Source organism: Rhea americana, unplaced genomic scaffold (assembly GCF_003343005.1).
Source record: "Rhea americana isolate MKP2758 unplaced genomic scaffold, rheAme1 scaffold_171, whole genome shotgun sequence".
NCBI lineage: Eukaryota > Metazoa > Chordata > Aves > Rheiformes > Rheidae > Rhea > Rhea americana.
Window position 1 is genome coordinate 211,502 of NW_028185828.1, and position 21,496 is coordinate 232,997.

The 21,496-nt window shown below is 51.5% G+C and overlaps 1 protein-coding gene across 1 annotated transcript; it reads right to left on the minus strand.

Annotated features, from left to right (window-relative positions):
• Window positions 1-3,524: 3,524 nt before the first annotated feature.
• Window positions 3,525-14,216, minus strand: STC1 (stanniocalcin 1). Its single transcript, XM_085301020.1, has 4 exons — window positions 13,893-14,216; window positions 11,587-11,729; window positions 10,353-10,564; window positions 3,525-6,660 (listed from the first exon to the last, which is right to left on the minus strand). Exons 1-4 carry the CDS (start codon window positions 14,008-14,010, stop codon window positions 6,390-6,392), a joined length of 744 nt encoding a protein of 247 aa, XP_085157146.1. The 5' UTR covers window positions 14,011-14,216; the 3' UTR covers window positions 3,525-6,389.
• Between the last annotated feature and the right edge of the window lie 7,280 nt (window positions 14,217-21,496).

Consider the following 21,496-nt stretch of genomic DNA (forward strand, 5'->3'; position numbering starts at 1 on the left):
CCGTCGGGGCCCGGCCGCTCCAGGCTGAGGATGTCCTTGACGGAGAAGGGGGTGGGCAGCATGGTCGGGGCCGGGGCTGCACGCACCGGGGCCCGCTCCCCGCCTCTGCCCGTCCTCCTGCCGCCCGGCAGGCGCCACCCCCGGCCCCACCGCCGCCCCCGGAGGCGGGGGGCTCCCCGGGGGCGTCCCGGGCCGCTGCGCTGCCCCCGGCGGCGCGGAGCCCGGCCGAGGGCTCCGCCGGGCCGGGAGGCCGCCAGCCCCCTCGCCCTGCCGCCTCTCTGTTGCCAAAACAAGGGGAAGCGGCGGGGGGGGGGGGGCGATTAGGCTGAGCCGCAATAAAACACGTCGTGTCGATTTTAGCCTCCATTAAGGTCACATTAGCGAGCGGCGCTGGGAGATAAGGGCTGATAAGGCGCGGACCACCTAGCTCCTGCCGCCCCCCTTCTGCTCCCCCCGCCCCGAGGCAGCGCCGCTCCGGGGCTGCCGAGCCGCCCCGGGCCGGGGGGCCGCGCCGCCGCCCCCCGACGGCGGCGGCCGCGGGCTCCCTCCCGCCGGGCTTATCGGGGCGCAGCGAGCGGCGCTCGCCATTAAAATTCCAGGCTGCCCCCGGGCGGGTGTTTGCTGACAGCCCTGACGGAGCGGAGCGCGTTTCACCCGGGCTGGGGCGGCATCTCCCGCACCACCGAAAGAGCCAAACTGGACTACGAGGGGAGGCTGAAAAAATAAACTACCCCGAGGCCGGCGAGGAAATGAGGGGCTGAACCGGGAGGGAACAGAAATGCAGTGGCTGGGGCGGGGGGGGAAGGCGCTGGGACGGGCGAGTTAATGGTGCTACAGCCCCCCAGGGACGTTACTGCTCTTCCCAGCGAGGTGGGGCGGAATCGGGAGCAAGCGCCGCGGAGCCCCGGGCGGGCACTTAAAGCGGGGGATTTCCGCGGCAGCAGCGCGCCCGCCTCGCCCGACGGCGCCCGCTCCCCGCGCTGCCCCTCGCCGTTGGCGCTGGAGCAGGGCGTCTGCGGCCGGCACCGGCCCCGGGACGGGCCGTGCGGGCGCCGTACGTGGGCAGCTCTGCAGGGGCCGCAGAGCCACGCGTGTGTGTGGTGCTGAGCTCTGTTTTTGCCTTTTTTTTTGCCCCCGGGCTGCCGCTTCGCTCCGCTGTTCGGTTAACCTGGCGCCGAGGTGGCCGGTTTCCACAGGCGCCAAGTTCCCAGCGCTTATTTCTGCCTCTCCTGGTATTCACGGGCYGTTCCTGCGCCGCGGGGCCGGGCAGCTGGCTCAAGCACGGGTCGGGTTCGGCTCTGGCACTTGCTGGGCAAAATACTGAGCTCTCGGTGAGCCCACCCGGTGCGATTAAAGCAGCCAGCAGGCCCCGCACGGGCAGCTGGCCATGGCCACGGGCGCATCGGCACGCGCACAGGGCCGTCGGCACGCACATCGGTGCATCGGCGCACGCAGTGCATCAGCACACACGTAGGTGCATCGGCACGCACATCGGCACACGCACAGGGCCGTCGGCACGCACATCGGTGCATCGGCGCACGCAGTGCATCAGCACACACGTAGGTGCATCGGCACGCACATCGGCACGCGCACAGGGCCGTCGGCACGCACATCGGTGCATCGGCGCACGCAGTGCATCAGCACACACGTAGGTGCATCGGCACGCACATCGGCACGCGCACAGGGCCGTCGGCACGCACATCGGCACGCGCACAGGGCCGTCGGCACGCACATCGGTGCATCGGCGCACGCAGTGCATCAGCACACACGTAGGTGCATCGGCACGCACATCGGCACACGCACAGGGCCGTCGGCACGCACATCGGTGCATCGGCGCACGCAGTGCATCAGCACACACACGTAGGTGCATCGGCATGCACATCAGCACGCACACGGGTGCATCAGCACACATGTCAGTGCATCAGCATGCACATGGGTGCATCGGCATGCACATCAGCACGCACACGGGTGCATCAGCACACACATCAGTGCATCAGCATGCACATGGGTGCATCGGCATGCACATCAGCACGCACATGGGTGCATCGGCACGCAAATCGGGAGCAAGGCTGCTTTGGCTGGAAGGAGCCGCGTGCGGCCGCCGCAGTTACGAGCCCCGGCGGTGGACGCRGGTCGCCGGTACGGCCTGTGCCTGGGGCCCGGGACGGGGGTCCAGGAGCCCCAGGGAGGGTAGGAGAAGGCGCCGTCCCGGCCTTTTAATTTTTTCCGTTTTACTCCTCGGTGCGCAGGCAGCGCCGCCCCCGGCCCCGGGGCTCTTTTCTGCGCTGCCGCTGCAGGAATCGATGCAGCTTTGGGGAAAGCTCCCACGGTCGTTTCCAGCCAGTCGTTCTCAGGATGAGCTTTAACTCCTCCGCCAGCGCGTGCCCCTGCGAACCGCAGAYAGCGAGTAAAAGCGGGTCTAAGAGGCGCATGTGCTGCAGTTAAGCAAACAAATCTGTAGACAAAGATTTTTTTTTTAAGTCCTCCCAGAATTAATTATCAGCACAGCAATAAAAATAAACAGCTGCGCTAAATCTYGCGCTTCCTGCCGGTCTGGGCTGCCCGAGTTCCCCGGCGGGGTCCGGGCTCGGCCGGGGCCGGCGGGTCTCGCGCCGCCCCGCGAGAGGGCAGCGGCGATTCGCGGCGTAGCGAAAAACGCTCCGAGCGCGGAGACAAAATCCCACCGCGGGGGCCAGGCCGGCCCGGACACCGCGGGGCGCCGGCTTCCCCGAGACGCGGCCGCCTTCGGGTGCCTGCTGGCCGGGCTCGGCGCCGGGCGCTGGGCACGGGGCGGCCRCGTGTCCCGCGGGCACCCGCCTCCCTCCCGCCGCAAGCGCCTGCTCGCCCCGGCTCGCCCCGGCTCGCAGCGCCTTCGCTAGTCTTCCCAGCCGTCAGGCAGAGCGCGGCGGCGGTGGGGGCCGCGGGGGCCGCCTGGCAAAGCCCCCCGCCGCTTCAGCCCCCGCGGAGTCGCGCTGCATTTTTAGCATCCTACTTTGCTTTTTTCTTTCCTCTTTGCCTTTGTTTTTTTTTTTTTTTTTAGCTTCTTCCACCGTCCCGGTCCTACTGGCCGCATCACAGCGGCCGAGACAACAACCTTTATTATTTTGTGGAGGGTTTGTTTTTCTCTTTCCTGCTCGTTATTTGCTCGAGCTCGCGGGACGCAGGAAGCGCAGGCCGTTCCCAAATTTCGCTCCCAGCCGTCCGGGCCGTGGCAGGGGCGAAGCTCCCCTCGCCGAGCAAGCGGCCGGGGCCCGGAAAGCCTAAAGGGTTTTTCCCCACCTTGTTTACCCCCTTCCTCTTTCGCCTCAAGCGTCGCYGGTGACCAGGGTCAAGAGAAGACGGCTCCGCGCGACGAGCCTCCGCCTTCGCCTCCGCTACGTGGCGGGATTTAAACCTGAGACACGCTGCACCCGGAGCAGGCGTAAAAATTACAACACCGGCTGAGCGCAGGGCAACTCGGCTGTTGGTAGACTGGGACCAGCAGTGGCAGCACGGTTCAATGAAAGAGTCAGACACCAAAAACCTTAAATTTGACATTTTATTTCATTGCAGAAGAAAATCCAACATAGGCCTCATTATGTTATGCATCTTTAATTATAAAAATAAGCAAAGAAAATAACTTGCATCTTTCTCATTACTATGATATGTTTCAAATAACCTTTATATGAACACACTGAGCTTTAAAAATGTAATTTAAACAATAAATAATGACATATACCAGATATGCTCACTGTTTATTCCAGTACTCAGCAAAAAACAAAAAAACCAAACTCTCTCTCCCCTCTAGGTATCTTTAAATTATAAATACATAATGCAAATTTATAATGGCACAAAACATCTAAAGTGCAAACAAATCACAATGAGAATCATGCAAACATTTCTAGATAAGCCCCTCCCCGCCTCCGAGAGAAATCATTTTGCAATGAACGCAAGATTAAAAAAATAAAGCATTAGAGATTAAATAAAACRTGAAATAGCTGGACTTAATATCGAGATTCATTCCCGGTCCCCGGGGAGAAAACTGCTCTCACCTAATTCAACCACCTGCGACTCGGCGTCCTGGCYGGGCGCGCGACCGCCTTAGGCCAGGAGGTGAAAGCTAGGCAAGGCAAAGCCCCGGGCTCTTGATTTTATGGACGCGTGCTTGTGGCTTCCTTACTACTTTAGCATAGGAAAAATAATTAAAAAGTGACACATGAAGCAGCTCAAAAAATCTTGTGAGTCCCGAGCAGCTGTGCCGCTGCTCTCCTGCCAGCGCGGAGCAGCAACGCCCCGACTTGCACACGTGGCAGATACCCCGGTACCGGAGCACATCGAACCGGGGGAGATTCTGTTCCCAATCCTCTTCCCACMCGTGTTAAGGGGAAATAAAAGGTTAAATTCCCACTGGAAAATAAAGAAACAATTACGACAATCCAAAGAGATAAGGTTCGGGGTAGCCGAACGCTTCTCCCTAGTCCCGGTTGGACTGGATATACCTGACTGTGATCGAAGGAAGAGCTACAATATAGCGTCTTGCTTGCTCTGGACTGCACAATTCAGAGTATTTAAACAAAACAACCCCCCCCAAAAACTTCTACTGTCAGCAACATTTTTGCCGCTTACAATTTTATGACAGCACTTTTGGGCTACATTTAATGAAGACAGCAATATTAGAAATGCTGCCACTGCATCTGGTTTCAATGTATTAGCAGCAAGTTATTGTTTAAAGGCTTTGTGGTTAAAAAAAAAAAAAAGATATATTGCTTTAGATTTTGAAAAGAAAAATAGATCCCTCCTTTATTAGCTCTCTAACTAGTCGAGCAAGAGTCATCCACTCCGCAGACGGAGGCGAGCGGGTCGGCCTGCAGCGCAGCACCGGCCTTGCCGATCGCCTGCCACCATGTGGCTTTTTTTGGCTGCCCGAAGCCCGGCCAGGCTACTGTGCAGAACGGCACGCTCGCCGCAGGCCCGCGGCCGCCGGCCTCTGCGGGGGGCACGCGAGGGAGGGCGGATGCGCGAGCCCTGCCCCACGCGTCCTTTTAAAGACAGGCACATTGTTTTACGTTCAGGGTTTAAGAGAGCTTCAGGATTTTTCCTGCCTTTCCCCAGAAATCACCTTTTTTAAAGGAWTTTTTACCCGCAGTGGCAGCTGCGAGCTCCCAACGCAGCCGCTCTCGCGGCGTTYGCTGGCTCCCCAGGTGGCTTTCCTGCACTGCTCTGCCTTGGGTAGCATTACAGTTTCGCGGCCACTCTGGCCGGTCTCAACTCACTTTAGCTATGAAAAGAGAGGCTTGTTTCTGGCCCTGTCTGAATCATTTCTGTCTTAAACATCTTCTCTCTTCCACTATAAAAAGGCCACAAAGTAGAATGTGAACTTTTGAATATGACAGAGATACTGTTTCCAGGAAAAAAAAAAAAAGAGTTAACTTACAAAACTAAGTTTATGCGATAAAGTTATTATATTCTGCTTCTTTTAAGCAGACTCTGGTGAAATTTATGTACAGTACATGACAGATTTTAGAACTATTTATACCACAGTTAGAGCAAGACCTTTAATACTCTAGTCTTAAGAAAGGGTTTGTTTGTGTTAGAYTTCTTTTAAAGCTTTAGACAGTTAAATACAGTACATAGATGTTAGTTTTTAAATACAATGCAAGATTATGTAACCTTCTGACTAGCTTTAACCATAGACCGGCACCTTCTTTAATGATTCCCACAGTACAAAATGCTTCTCTGCTGATTTAGGGGCGGCGGTGGGGATGTTTTAGCTCATTTTGCACTGTGGTGCTAGGTCACAGTAACTAGAATCATCCACAGCTAGTGAGTTTGGTAAATTAACCAGCTAGGGGAGCTAGTTGGAAGGGTTAGGGCTGTACGACACTAAGAGACCAGGAATATGACATTCATATTCGTCCATGGCCAGCACAGATTCATAACACGAATTCCATTGCCATCTTCAGGATGTGCAATAGTTGTTAGTGCATCTATCGTCACCTACCAGCTTTCTACGACAGAGAATAGAGCAGCTACCCTCTGTGGTGCCAAATCTCCAGACTTCAATGGTGTTATCGCTACAGTACATTTAGAGTTTGGTGTCTGAAGGCCTGACTACTGCATGTTTATATTTAAGATTAAGATTGTTTTGGATATATTTTTGTGGGGGAAAAGAAAAAAGAGGTGGAGACACTTTGACGGCGGGAAAGCTGAGACACTGAACACAGATCCATGCAAAAGTTTGTTCGAGAGAAATAGAAAATATCGTTGACTAAATCTAAAACCAGTTCCTAGTTGTTATTAAAACTAGCTACAGTACACTTGGTTTGGGTGCATTACTCTTCTAGAAGAGAGACATCAGCTTTGGTAGTGCTTAGCATCCCTTACACACCCATTGGCGCGTCCCGGCGGGGTTACGCACTTTCGGAAGAGGTGCGCTTGGTGTGGGCCGGGGCAGACCCCTCACCTCGGAGGTTCCTGAAGTAGAGTTTTAGCTTCTGAGGCTCAGTGATACGTCTCCTGGCGAAGTCCGCTCGCGGGTGGGCTTGCGAGCAGTGGTCCGTCTGCAGCAGGTGGAAGAGGCTTGCCATGTTGGGTCCAATCTTCTCCATCAAGCTGTCCTTGATGGTGTTGACAGTCTCTTCATCACACTCCAATAAGCTTCTCACCAGCTTGTTGTAATACCTGTGCAAGAATTACCAGATGTTATTCAGTCTATCTGCTAGCAAGACCAAAGAAACACAGGAAGAGCTGCTCCTGAGCCTGGAGACCCACCTCAGTAGGTCACAAAAGTCTGAGAGAATCACAATTGTTAGTCAGTCATTTATGGGGCATTTGAGATCGATTTCACCGTACACGACTCAGTATTCTCATTGCACCTAACGCACGCCTTCCTCTTGGAAATGCTGTACCCTGATGAATTCAGGGCATACTGAGAGAACATAACCTGGCAAACTTCTACTTTAGTCATCTTCAGCGAGCAGCTGCCCCCCTCTAAATGGTAAGGCTAGAAGTCTGACTTATTTTGATGTCCTACTGATGGAACGGGAAGTAGATAACAGTGAGTACCTAAGTAGAGGCAGTAGCTGGCTTAAGGGTGCATTTTACTCTCATCTAAACAAGCAGAGTTTCTAGAGCTGTATGAAGAAAGAGTCTTCCTGCATCTTTTTTCAAAGAAAGGCAGACATTGCCCATCTTCAGACAGGATCACACACAGCCGGTGCCCCTTTCCCACAAAGGGATCTGCAATCCCTGTACTTCTCAACACTTCCAAGGAGATTTGGCAGCATCCCTTTCCCCCCTACCCTTCGCTTTCACGCACAGCCTTTAGAAAGGGATCGGAGGAGGAAGAAGCCGGCTTAGGGCAAGCCAGGGAGCCCAACAGATGCACGTATTCACTGGGGACAGATTCTTAGGACACACAGTCAGTAGTCACTTCCAACAAGCTGACCATGCATTAAATTACAGCGAGGACCTTATGCTTCCCCCTGCTCCGTGCCTGCTGCCTCCGCAGCCAGCTGCTGCATTTTCACCTTCCCGCAGGCCTCGAGCGCGCTTCCCTCACTCCAGGAGGGAGCCAGGAAATTGTGCTGATCTGTTTCCCCAGCTCAGCTTGAATCAAGTGGAGAACAGTGCTCCAAAGAGCCATCCCCCCCCGGGCTACGGCGCCAGCGGCACGGCTCCGTGCGCACGCCTGGCGCGCGCGATCGCCCTGGACAGGGCAAAGTGGCAAGAACAGCTTCCTAACGGGGAGAAAGCTGGGAGAAGAGGAATAGTTCCACATCTGCTGGACTACTAATGCCTGCAACTTCTGGGAACTTATTTTAAGTCTCTAAGGTCACCGTGACATTTTTCCACAAGAGTAGAGAAGAGAGCAACCTGTGGAGGAGGAAGGGAAGGAAGAGGAAAATGAGAGTTCGTATTCAAACTCCTTTCCGAACTCTCAGCTCCAGCCTTTACAGCAGTCAGCAGAGGTCAGGGGAGGTTAAGGTTTCTGCTGCACTCAAAGTAAAAATAAATAAATAAATAAATCCTGGGCTTTGGCACATTGGAGCCCAGCGCATGCACAATCTGTTAGTGCTAATATTGAGGTTTGAAGCATGCACACAAGATGATGATGAACACATCTGTGCAAACCATGCATCCAGCTGAATCAGCCCATCTCTAACAAGACTCTGGAAACATTCAGATGCTGCTTGCTGGCTGCAGCTACTTTGTAGAAATACAGCGTGTTGGTTTTCACAGCTGTAGCTGCAATCTAACTGCTCGGTAACATTTTCAGTAGCTTGACTAAGAGCAAAAGCAAAAAGCCTTTCCTTCTGCACCGCGCCTGCCATGAGATTAAATCACAGGAAGATGCTATGACCTTTAACTACTTCCCCTCAGTGTCCCAGGCCAAGCGGCACATTCTTATTCTGTGGCTATGTTGGGACAGGGGCTGGGAAAGCAGGATGCTTTAGGCGACCTTAACGTAAACTATTAGCTGGGAAATCCTGCTGCTTTTGTTACTCAACATGTCATAATATCCTCTGGCTTTGACACGAGCCGGCGGCCGTGGGGGAGGAGGTGCTGCCGCCGTGCAGGCCAGCGGCCCCAGTTAAGGCCTGAGTGCTCACGGGGACTGTCCTGAACTCACGTAGCATTGCTCCGGCTATCCTGGTGATGCCAGCGCCCACAGCCTCCCTGGCACACGTGCCTGGGCATCCCYGTGTCCCAGCGCTCCCGCAGCCGCTCCAGGGGCTGTGGAATTGCACGGCCAACTCAGTACATTTTCTTGACCTGGGAAAAGCTACATGGTGACAAGCAGCGTKTCTAGACTAAGCCTCTGAGAGGATGGGGGAAAATGCAGGATTATGCTCCAATCACAGTAGAAGAGTGATTTGTGCACAGGTGTCACCAGGCCAAGGAGGATGGAGGCTGTGGCTTGCTCTGGAGCTAAACTGTGAGGATYTGCACCCTGCACCAAGCCTTCGCTCACATTACCTTTACCTTTCGCAGCTGGCAGTGTAGACAGAGCCCCAGAATAACTGGCAAAGGCAGGCCCCATCGTAGTGACCTGCGCTGCTCTTGCAGCCTGTAAAACGCTCAGGCCACCGGCAGGACAGGGCTGCCTGCCGTCTGCTGCAGCCCTTGGGGGAAAGCTCGGGCAAACCTCTCCCACATCAGGTTGGGGAAGGACAGAGGGAGAAAAGCCAAGCTGCACCCTGATCTGATGAGGAATGAGTTCATTCATATAGCAATTCCTTCCTGGCTTGCAGGAATTGCCTTCTCACAGGTACAATTTTCTGTGTGTAATAGTCCACCACAGAGTTTTCTGTAATATATTCATGCTGGTCAGAGATGCAACCTCTGTATCTCTCAGGCATCCTCATACCAAGAAAAGTCTGTAGGGCTCAGAGGCTTCTAGATTTAAGCTGGTCAAATAGCTTCCTCAGAGGAGCCCTAGCGTTCGCCGTAGCCAGCCAACATGTTAAATTGCAGCTTGGTCTGGTTGCACTCAAAATCTAGAGAATATTTACTCAGACTGTTCAAAAAGATCCCTTTTATCCCAATCACAAGACTCAGCACTGATTGTTCCAGGATTTAGAGGAAGAAATCTCTGCCCTGCAGTGTGACTGCGCAGACTGCAGCAACTCCCTGAAGCCTCCCTTGTCCTTGCAGGATGGGGACAGCAAGGCAGGGCACTTTGGGGCTCAGAGGAAGGCACCAGATAGCAGTGAGACTTGCCCATTTCTGCAGGCAGCCTTTGCTATTGAAAAAGAAACAGGGGTGAAAACAACCTCAGATTAGACTGTTAAGAACACCAAATTCTCCCTAGGAATATGAACTACAGGATTGTGACAGAATCAGGTTGTAGACGAGCCTGTGAGCTGGTTCCCGTTTCAAGCCGCCTTTGCTCTTTGCATTACCACAGTAAGCCACAGAGCAAGGCCTCAGCTACTAGCTGCCACATACACAGGAAAACGGAGATGGCCCCAGTTTGAAGAAGCAGATGAAGTTGCAATAGCTTGAGGGTCTATATTAACAAGATACTACACTAGTCAAAATGATTTGATATTTAAAAGCTCTAGTTAGCATTATATTGCATTCAAGCTAGAAGAACTATTGTATTTAAACAAACTCCAGACTATGAAGTTATGCACGTCCAGTTGATTTTATGTTTCTTCCCTGGAGGTGTTTATAAGAGTATTACCAGAGAGAGAATCAGAAGAATGCTGGTAAAACTTAACAGGAATTTGAAGAGGCAGAGAGTATTATTTAGGCTAAGCTATATTAGGGCTTGCAAGAAGTTAAGACAACTCTGTTCCTTTCATTTCTTTCTCTGTGCTTCACATTTTTGCATTTGCTATCTTTTGGGTCCAGAAAGCCCCACCTACCTGTTTGAGAACTGATTTGGAAGCTGGACGACTTCAGTGATTGCTTCGGGGTTCCGCTTCGCGATGCCGCACATGTCCAGCTTGCTGTAACACTCCTCCTGCACTTCAGAGATCATTCTTTGGAAAGTGGAGCACCTCCGGATGGCAAGGAAAACCTTGGATGTAACTCCATTTGCAATGCACTTTAAGCTTTCTTTCACAAAAGCTTTTCCCTGGAAACAGAAAAAAAAAAAAAAAGCCCTTAAATTGCAACAGAGTTTATAGAAAATAATGTATTATCAGAAATGCTGCTGTGGCTGGCTGCTGCTGTTAGACCTGCTGGAGGTCACTTACCAAGCACAGCGGCAAACTGGCCCCTAAACGCTCRTGCACAGTTACATGTACCGCAGCAGTCAGCAGTTTTCATTGGGATGCATGCTGTCCAGAGAGCAATTAGCTCCTGTTCCCAAAGGGTTTAAGCAATGGAACTCTTTGCAGGAACGGGCCTGCAAGTGCCAGCATCACAGGTGGGCCAATCCTGCCCTCTGTGAGGGGGCTGAACCACTCACTGCATCCTGGGGATTTAGCACAGCTGGTTTTCTGGAGCTCAAGATATTTTAAGTGCTTTCAAGTTTGCCTCCAGGGGTGAAAGTGCAGGGAACAAGGTGCCGTGCTCATTTTGGGAAGAAAGTAAGAAAAAAAAAAAAGAAGTACGCAGCACCAGAGTCCTCTGATATTATCCTATTTATTCTGCTGCAAGCGCCTGCAGCTCCAGAGAGGCTGATCTGGCTGTGCATTCCCAGGCCCGGAGACTTCCAATTCAAATCGCATGCCTGTGCCAGGTCACACAGTCAGAAGACTTACTTTGTTAGAAGAACGTTTATATTTCCTCCTGAAGAGGAAACTTAGCTCTCCGCCCCACAAAATATTCCCTGCCAAGTCCTCACACATAGCATACAGTATGTGGAAAATGTACTGTAGAAAGTATCCCTGAAGGATGCATTTGTGGCCAAAAAACCAAAGCCATGGTTCACGGGAGTATCTAAGCAGCAGCAAGGGCTGTAAGAAGCTAGGGGTTAAGGCTGCACAGAGCATACCTTCATGAGAGCAGAGAAATTAAGGCTTCAATTCAGCAAAGCATTAAAGCATGTTTTAGTGCCCCAGGACCTGAAAAAGTGCTTTGCTGAATCGGAGCATAAAAAGGAAGCTCTAAAAGAGAGAGATTATACCTGTCCCATTTATATTCGTACGGTACCTGAGTGTCGAATTTAGCAGCGCTGTAGAGGAAGGACTTGCAGATGTCGTACATGCCATCGGTGTCGCACGTGGAGTTCTCGAGGCAGGCGAAGGCGCCGCAGCCCACCTGCAGGGCACTGTTCAGGCAGCGAACCACCTCGGCTGCAACGAGAGCCGCGGGCGCGCGGTCAGGCGTGCAGCACTCCCTCCACCCCGGGCGCCGCAGCCCCTGCTCTAAGCCCGACTTTAACGCATRTGCTGAGTCCTGCCCAACTGCAGGCGAGTGGTAGCGCTCCTGCTCCTCGGGAGCTGGAGGGAGAGGGAAGGAGGAGAGGCCAGAGGCACTGCTAAAGCGAGTTATTAACTTGAGTCATGCAACAGATCACTGGCAAATCCAGGAACAGAAACTCTTTAACCGGGAAACCTAGCTGTTCGAGTCAGCTACGCACAGATTAAGAGATGGGCAGCACCCGACAGCCTTCGGCTAGACGCAGCTTTCAGGCCCATCTCAACCCAGTTACGACTGTGCAGCCTTATTCAGAGGTCCAGAAATAATGAAGCTAGACCCACGACGAGCTCTGCTCTAAAGCCTGAGACCACGGGAAGGGCAGCGGTTTGCCAGCCTCCAGCTCACAAACCGCGTTTGAAGATGAGACTGGATTGATGGCAATTGCCAATAAGCTCGCGGTTATTCTGAGGAAGCTCTGCTTTTGCTAGTGTTGGAGGTATCTAGGTTGTTCCAAAAAAGGAAAAGTATCTAGAAATAAGATTTTCATTTGCATGTTAGTTATTAGCACTACAAAGGAGTTAAATAAGTAGCTTGGTGTTAAGCACTACCACGGTACCAGCATTTTGCAAGCACAGCCCAGAACGATCATACTGCCAGAGATTTTCAAAAAAGGGACACTCAGCCAGAGAAAGTTAAGGTAATGGAGATGACCATGTATAATTAAAATCACTGAGGCGGTAGTTAGTCTGAACAGGAGGGGATCATGTCATCCCATCTTTCTGAGTGCAGATACTAAGCATTTTAACAATGAATCAGCAGTATTGCCGCACTACTGCCCTAAAGTTAGCAGGGATTAACCTTTTTTGGTAAGCTGAACATCTGTCCCCGTATGTGTCTGTGCAAGGCATATTCATTACTTTTGCAGATCATGTTACGAGACATTCTTTAGGAAGAAATGCAAACCTAGTGTCTCGCAGCAAGGTACAAGCTGTGGGAAAAGCGAGGATTTGCATTTAGCCAAAGAGGACACACCTTATGAAGAACGAAGTCTTAGCCTAAAGACGTATCGCATAACTAGGATCTTTATGGAAAAGAAAAAAAAAATCACCCCCTCCTCCGCTACTGCTTACGTGCCTGAAGGGAGAAATACTTGGTAAGATCATCCTCTCCCCAGTTCATAACCTCACCGTCACACAAGTCATTTCCATAATTATGTTTCCACAGGTTCAAATTATAACTTTGCTTTCAGCAGACTTAGTATGCATTAAGCTTTTATTGTTTTAGGCACAGTGCAAGAGTGAGACCCTATGTTTCTATAGCAACCAAATACAAAAGGAAATTGAGCAAACACCCTAGTATAATGCTGCAGAGCCTTGCAGAGCTAAAATAAGACATCTGCTAATGAGCTCCAAATTGGAGACCTAATATCTTTTCAGCGTACGAGGAGACAGTTTGTTGATTCCCATTGTTGAAGACAATGTGTCCAACTTATCTAAGCATCTACAGCGCACAAAGTGGAGGCATCCAGCGCGGACTCGCCAGCAATTTTTTTGTTCATTGTAAAAGCGAGTTTGCTAAATGTCACAATCATATTTTTATGGCACCATCTAACTGACAGCAATCAGCTTTTGAAAAGAAATGTTAGCAGTGGACAGTTTCTAGGGGACCACATTCCTCCAAGTGGCATCTCTCTCCCCCCTCCTTGAACGTACAGATGTTTGGCAGAACAATGGTTCAATCAAATTTCCAAGGATTTTATCAAGTTCCTAGTAAGCAAGGAATTTAGCACCRAAGTATAATTGCAATGGGAGAAGAAAGAGATGCATGCAAGCAGGGCAAACAGAAAAAGAAAAAAGTGCATGGAACTCATTTAGGAGATGGGGGAGGAGGGGAGAGAAGGGATTACATCCTGCAAGCTGCGCACAGGCTGCTTCCCTGCCCCGGCTCCCGAAACGCGGCTCTTCTCTCGCTACGCGCCCGCGCTCTCCTGAGCGGGTCCCCTCGACCAACGCTCGTGCCCACGGGCCGCGTCGCCAGGCGGAGGGACGGGGCACAGCGCCCGGGGGGCCGGGGGCCGCGGGCCTCGCGGCCGTTACCTGAGTTCTGCGCTGCGACCCTGGCTTTCCGGGGGCTCACAGAGTCATTCTGCTCAGCCTCGTAGGACGCGGACGCACTGATCACCAGCAGCAGCAGCAGCGCGGACTTTAGGAGCATTCTCTGACAAGTTTCCGCTAAGTGTGGTTTTTTGGGTGGGTTTTTTTTTTTTTTTTGGTGTGTGTGTGTGTGTGTGTGCGTGCGTCTCTCCTCTCCCGCTTCGGCTCGAGCGAAGACGTGGATCCGGACGGGCGCTGGCGGCGAGCGAGGAGAGCGCCGGGCTGGGGAAGCGCTGGCGGCCCGCTCTGCCGGCCCCGCTGGCTCCCGCTCGCTGGGGGCCCGGCCGCCAGCCCGGGGCTTTTATAGCCGGCCTTATCGGTCCCCCCGCGGCTGCAGAGCCAATCCGGAGGCGCCGGGCACAGCCAATGGCAGACTGGACTCATTCAAGCCCCAGAAAACTGCAACTTCACAGGAAGAATATTTTCCAGCCAATTAAAAGTACCTGCCAAACAGCAGTAACCGCAACGATAGCGGGCGGCGGGGGGACGCTTCCCCCGGCTAACGGGGCTCACGGGAGGCGCAGCGCAGCCGGACCCTGCAGGAAGGGGCATCGCCCCGGCCTCCGGCAGGGTCCGGCAGCGAGGGGCAGCGAGGGGCAGCGAGGGGCAGCGAGGGGGCCAGCGGGACGCGCGGGCCCCCGCGCCGGTGCGCGCCCCGCTCCTCTCCTCTCCCTCGCGCTGCGGCGCTCGCAGCCCCGCGCACGCACGCCTCGAGCGTCGGCGCCGGCTCCCTTCTACTGCTTCCAAGTCGGACTCCGGAGAACATTTTTAGGTTGTTCCCGCAGCTTGTTTTGCAGCTTTCATACGGGAAGGAGGGAGCACAGGCACCCTAATGCTCAATTTAATCTTCATTTTCATAGGCACATAACGAGGATTAGCACGCTAGAGGACTGATTATCCTGTATACCAGTGACAATTTAAGGCTCTGAGTACTTAAGGGATGAGAGCGTAAGCAGGAGTATTAACTCTGAAAAGAAAGCAGGAAGGTGCATGGAGAAAGCAGATTTACAGATAAAGAGTTACAAAATCCCATGGTTTAGAGTAAGTCAGACTTAGATATCAAATATTACTGATGAGAGAGATGAGAGAGCTCCTCTTGGATCTAGAGCATCTGTTTAATTCTGATCTGAGCTATCACCACAATCTTTTCTGTAGGAAAAACACCATCGTCTCCGTGATGCACAACACGGAAATGAAGCTCACACAGATTCAGAAATATGGCCACATACCGAAGTTACGTTCAGTTTACGTGAATCRGTTCTCCAAATATGATTTAAGTGGAGGTGCAAGACTCATCTTGTGTGCATTCATTTGGGTTTGAGTGGCCAAGTTAAGAAAAAAAATCAATACGGAAGCAATTTAAAGAAAAACAGAAGTAACCTCTTCCTTAGCAGATCTCCAGAGACAGCGTTCACTGGTTTATCTCATTCCTGTCTTTCTTTGCCTGGGTTTGACAGCTATAACCGTGACAACGGCCCTGGCCGGCTTGCTCACCCCATCTCGGGGCGGCGATTTCTTCCGCGCCGTTTGGGCTGCGTGGCCCTGCTCTCGTTGGCATATTCGGTGTCAGCTTCAATTGGAATTGGAGCAGGAGCAAGGTTGTGCTCCTGCCTCCGGGTCAAAATAACAGCTGTGCCAGATGTTCCAACAACATTCAGAAAGCACTCAAACAGAAGGGTTTCGTGTTTTGTCTCACTGCTGGGACACGGAGCCAATGTCATTAAATTAAAAAAAATAATAATAAAAAAAGAAAACACCCAACCGTGCAAAAGCCCTGTGCTTTCTCTATGTAGTAGGGCCAGTCCAGTTTGCAAGTGAGAATAATCCCATAAGGTTTGATTCCGATTAAAATCAAAACCAGCTCTGGCATCGACTTTGATGGAGGAAGAATCACTATTCTATCGACATCTCATTTGGGGTGAAAGCTCTGCATTTTCCACAAAGTTGAATTCCAAACTCAGACCTGAATTCTGCCCCCCCCCAAACTGAACATTTCTACTTTTTTTAAAAAATGTTTCGATCTGAACTGGTTTGCAGAACAAACCAGGTTGCCCTTGATCTCCAAAAACATACCCATCCTGATCGGAGTCAAACTGTAACGAAAAGTTAGAGAGCTGCAAGTAGTTTATATAGGTACTAAATTCCTCWACCACATTTTCTATTCTTTCTCCCATCTTTATTCCATGGCTGAGTTACTCCTTTAGGGACAGCCATGCTCGTCTTAGTGTTTGTTCCTGCTGTATATGCTTAAAGCAGCCAGCTCTAATATGGACATCAATAAAGGGTGAGGAACCATGAGATSAGCCTGGCTTTGGCCACGGCCAGAGGCACTACACTACGCTACAGTGTGGTGCACYGGACCAGGCCACGTGCAAACACTGAAACATCACAAAAGTTTTATCAAGTCTCCAAAGAGATGCTGTGAAGATAGTGCCTGCACTGGATGAAAGTGGGAAAAAGAAGCTGGGCGGGAAGGACCCATAACTGAGTGGCTGTCAAATTTGGCAGGAGACTTGTACAAGCATTTCTCCCCGAGACACTTGTGCCCTGTGGTCCCAGAGCACATCTCTGTTCATTACCTTGCACACTGAAGTCAACAAGTATGAGAAAACCCTGTAATCTCCACTGCAATCACTGTATGGGGATGGAGGAGTTCACCTCCTCATTTGTACTCAAGTTTTTAAATGGGGAAAAAAAATCCCAGTGCAGGAACTATTGGACGCAACTCAGTGGCTTGCCTGCTCCAGGGTCACGAGTGGAAGACTATTACTAGAAGGTTTAGGGATGCACTAAGAATACCCACGATGTGAGAGGATTTTCCCTGAAGATCTTCCTTTCTCATCTGGTCAGCTAATAGCAGTCCTGGAGAGCAAAGAGCTCACCAGGAGAGAGAGGAAAGAAAAATAAAACCCCCAAATCAAAAACAAACAAAAAAAAATCAAAAGAAGGGCCATTCATCCAGGAGCAAAGGTGTAGCATGAGCTGCGAGGAAGCATTTTCTCCCTAGCTTGCCTTACAGGTTAAATACTACCCCGAAGTGCAGGGGTTTCTGCTGCAAACCTTTGTCTTCTAGTTGATACATTTAGGGGTGTGTGTGTACATACGTATAAAAGAAGAAGAAGAAAAAGCCATGCTTGGCCCCGAGCGAGCTGGCTCCGTCTCGCCTGTTCCACCCAAGCGCTCCTGCGGAGCTGGCTGCACGGCACACGCGTTTTACCCTCCTGCAGCACCGTAAGCTCACTCCCAAGGTGGTAAGACTTCTGTCAAACCTCATAGAGAAATATGGGAAAGGAGATTAAAAAAAAGACAAAGAGAAGCGTGGACCCCGTGTCCTTTCCCGGCCCCCTGCCGCTGTAACCGGAACCCTGCCCACCTCCCCGGCCCCCCGGCCCCGCCRCCGCCGCCGGAGCCTCCCCGTGCTCTGCTCCGGAGGGACGTGAGCAACTGCATCACCTCGGGAGTTAGCAACGCTCCGCTGCTTCCCCCCTGCACGTCTGCTCGCCGCGAGCAGGGGAGCCTGCTCCCGAAAGGCGGCGCGCAGCGGCGACGCTGGCGCACACACGTACGCACCCACCCCAGCCCTTCCTGGCGGCGGGCGAGCGGGGCGCCGGGGCCGGGAGCCAGCCGCAGCTCGCAGGAAGGCCGGTGCGCGCCCGGCTCGGCCCCGCGCCGGCGCCGAGAGCTGCCCGCGTGCGTCTCGCTGGACCAGCTCCACAACAGGTGGACCTCAGCACAGCGCCCAAATTCATCCCTGCCCCTAGCCATTACCCTGGTGCGTCACCGCGCGCTGTCTGGATGCGGTTCCTCATCACGGAGTTATAAACCAGGAGTAGCTTCAATTACCCTGACAGTACAAAAGCAAAGTAAGGGAGAGGTTAAGCAGAACCTTTTAATTTGCTTAGCCCAAGTGAATAACGCCGGCTGCACCGGGCCAAGCGGTGTCAGAACTTGTTCCAAAAGGCAGGATTCAATTAAAAAGTTACCTGGTGTCTGCCCCAACACGGCCACTCAAATCCCTCTCCAGGCTTCAGCCTTCCCTCCGTAAACGTGGCAAAAAACCAGCTGATTGGTATTCTTCAGTCAAACAAAGGGATTTAATATCTCTGGGTTTTACGCAGAAGTCAGGAAAGGATTAATTGTGTTATGACCACCGTATGTTTAAGGTAAAATTGTTTTATGCCCAACATAAGGTTGCAACTATTGTCTCGTGCTGTGTTTGAGTTAATCGCTAACGTAAATGAAGCCAAGGGAAAAGACTTCTCATGTTACTTTACTACATGATTTATTCACTTCACACAATTTGATTTTTTAATAAAAGCAATTATGTAGTTTAGTATATTTCTGCTGGGCTGCTTTTGTATCTTGTAAACGCAATGCATGATGAAAAGCGATTATTAATAATAGCCTGGTATTATTTGAAATCCTATGCTCTAAATCCTGAGTGCCTGTTTCAACGGGATTTTGATTAAGACCAAATGTGCATCACATATCAAACGCATAAGGAACTTTCAGCACTCAGTGCCGGGTACTCTGCCCGGTCTGCTCAATGGAAATGCTCACCCGGGGAAGGTACAACAGCTCCTTAAGGGCATCGCTGCCACAGCCTCATCGTTTTACCCCTCGGAGACCGCACATGGGCTTGGACTTGATTTGTACCCGCGGTGGGCTGGGGAGGGTGCACGCGGGGCCGCAGAGCCAGCCTCGGCGCGCAGGCACACGGCCGCTCGCCCCCAGGAACAGCAGAGCTGGTGCAGCCGAAGCGAAGGGGGAAGCAGCCCAAGGTCTTAGAGGGCTCACACACCCCTCGGGTCCATTTTCTTCCTTGCAGCCAGCAGTTCTCCAGGGCGGCTAACCCCAAATCCACCGTTCTTTTGGCTGCAGCAAAAGGTAACTCCAAATCCTGATTTTGAGGGGCTTTGGGCAAGACCTGCGCTCAGGGACCACCGTATCTCCATGAGACATGCAACAGTTTCTGCCACAGAAGCAAAACAAAACAACAGAAAACCCAGTTGCAAAAAATATTTCCCTCCCGTTCTCCAGAGCCTGATGACACTAGCTAATACCTAAATAGTTTCTTGCAAAGGCTTGCCTTAACCAGAAAGAGGATCTCTTATTAAAGCATAAAATTAAACACTTCAGAACAAAGCTATTGGCACATTAATATGGAGATTCTGCCTCACCCCCCCTTCATCAAAATGCATTAGCCCTTCATGTGCAATTTGCATTGGAAAGCGTAGGAGCCACATAGCATTAACAGCTGTGAAATTGGTGTCATTCTTAAAGGTTAAAATAAACCCAGCTATTCTCTAAAGCTGCCAAGCATTTCTTTGCAAGATCTATGGCCAGAACCTTCATGAATCATGAATTTGCTTTTTTTGTGTGCTGTGGAAGAATCCTTCACCGATTACCGGGAGGCAAGAGCATTCCCTGCTCAGCGTTTGCAGGAAAGTCTCAGCACTAGGTATACAGTAAGACAAACATGACTTATCCAGCAGTACACATTTTAATTTGCACAGTAGTCCTTTAAAACTGGGAACTGGAATGGCAGCCTCCCCACTTCACTCTTGAGACAGTCTCTTGAAACTTTTCTAGCCAATGGTTACAGGAATTTGTTTTGCAAGAGTGTCATTTTGTATTTTTTCTTTTTATTACTGTAACAAGGCACAGATCTTAAAGTTAGTGTATTAAACATTCTGGTTACCCTACTGACCAAAACATTTAACATGAGAATCATTCTTTCCCCATGATTTTTCAGAAGTTAGAAAGATTATTCTCATGGAAAATCCATTAATTGCCAAGCCCTAAATAACAGTGTTTTGTTAAATAAGAGGAGTGAAGTGAGCAGGGCCTAATTGAAAACATATAGATGCAAATGGGAAAGATTCCCCTGGGACTACGTACCCTGGTCTCCAAGCCAGAGACTGACTTGCAGAAGATGCAACACTTGGACTGTGGGGGCAGAAAGTCCCCTGCAACCACTATGCTAACTGGATTTGGGGCTGGTTGAGAAATTGCAAGGACCTGATTACATTTTTATGCATTGCTTCAATTTGCAAGCATTTATTTCCAGCCAGAGCACGGAGTACTCTGAAGTGTGGACTCACATATTCCTGAACATCCCAGCCCCAGCCCTGAAATACTCACGTGCAACCAGCACAGTGCTCTGTGCCTGTGCAGCACTTGGAAAGCAAGGACCCTGCTCCCTAAACCACTTCTGCAACTCACAGGCACGGCATCTGGAGCTGGAAGGCAGAATTACTTCCATGGACTTTGGATTAGATCCTCTGATTGAAATCTTTCACAGAACAGACGTACATAGGGGTACTTTTAGAAGAAGATGAAAGCCAGGCACATTTTCCATTTTTCCTCAGAGGTTCAACATCACTCATACAGGCCACTTTAATCCCCTTAGGGTTCCTGGCAAAACCCATTGGCTCAGCAATCAGTATTTTGGAATAAAAGATACCCTCTCCATCCTCAGCCACTGTGAATTCAACTGCACTGGTTGCGTTTTGCTCCTCTCGGCAGCTTTACCATTTAGTACGTGTTAGGTAGCAGAGGGAGAGGCAGCAGTGTGCATCTTCCCTCTGCGCGGAGGACCGCGAAGAAGAGCATTGCCGTCGCCCTGCAACGCCCCACTCGCGATGCCAGGCTGCACGGGTGCCAGCGCTGGGGCTGAGCACAGCGTCACCCCCAGTTCGTGCAGCAGGTTAAATCCTGGCAGAAACGGGCCACGGACGGTTCGTTCGCAGCCCGGCTCTGCCTGCAGCCTGTTGGCTGCTTCGGCTGGCAAACCCCAAGCGCTGTTAAACACGCAGAGCTGCGCGGAGCCGTGTGTATTGTCTGGCTGAAGTTCGCTGCAGGTCGGCCTCCGAGCGAGATGATGAGTAACCAGGCAGCGCATCTCAGCAAGGAGCAAGGCTGCTTTCTGTAAAGAGGCTAGTCAGCATCCGCGATCCTCTGCTTGCTGATCTCCTCCAGCGGGCTCGACTCAACCGGCACATTTTGTCACTACACCTCACACCTACTTTGGCAGAAAAAGAAGCAGGGAGCTCTGAATAATGTATTGTGGTTTCCAAGCCAGCTTCCCTCCCCTCCCCCCTTTTTTGATCAAAACTGAACTTAAAATAGAAGAGGAAAAGGGCTTGCATAAATACCTGACAGCTGCTCTGAGCTTTCTCACTAGAGTTAGCACAGTAACATACAGAAGAGCAAGGAACATGACTTTTTAGCTTAGTCAGAAGACCTGCTTTGGCCCTTTTTGGGGTTGAGAGACAGGAGAGGTGTTAGCAACGTAGCTAGCAAGATGGTGTCTAGGCAGATAAGTGTCTAAAAAAAAGGAATCCAGGGAGATAGGAGGAGACCAAAGGAAGAGCAAAAGGATAAAAGACACCAGGAGGAAGGGCAAGGAAAAGCTCATCTGAGGCTTTCTGCCCCAGCTCCAGGGATGGTTTATATATCTGCCTAGAGAAATTTCATCTCCACCCATCTCCTAAGTGGGTATGCAATAATACAGAAAAGACCGCAGCTCCAGTGGCCATGCTTTT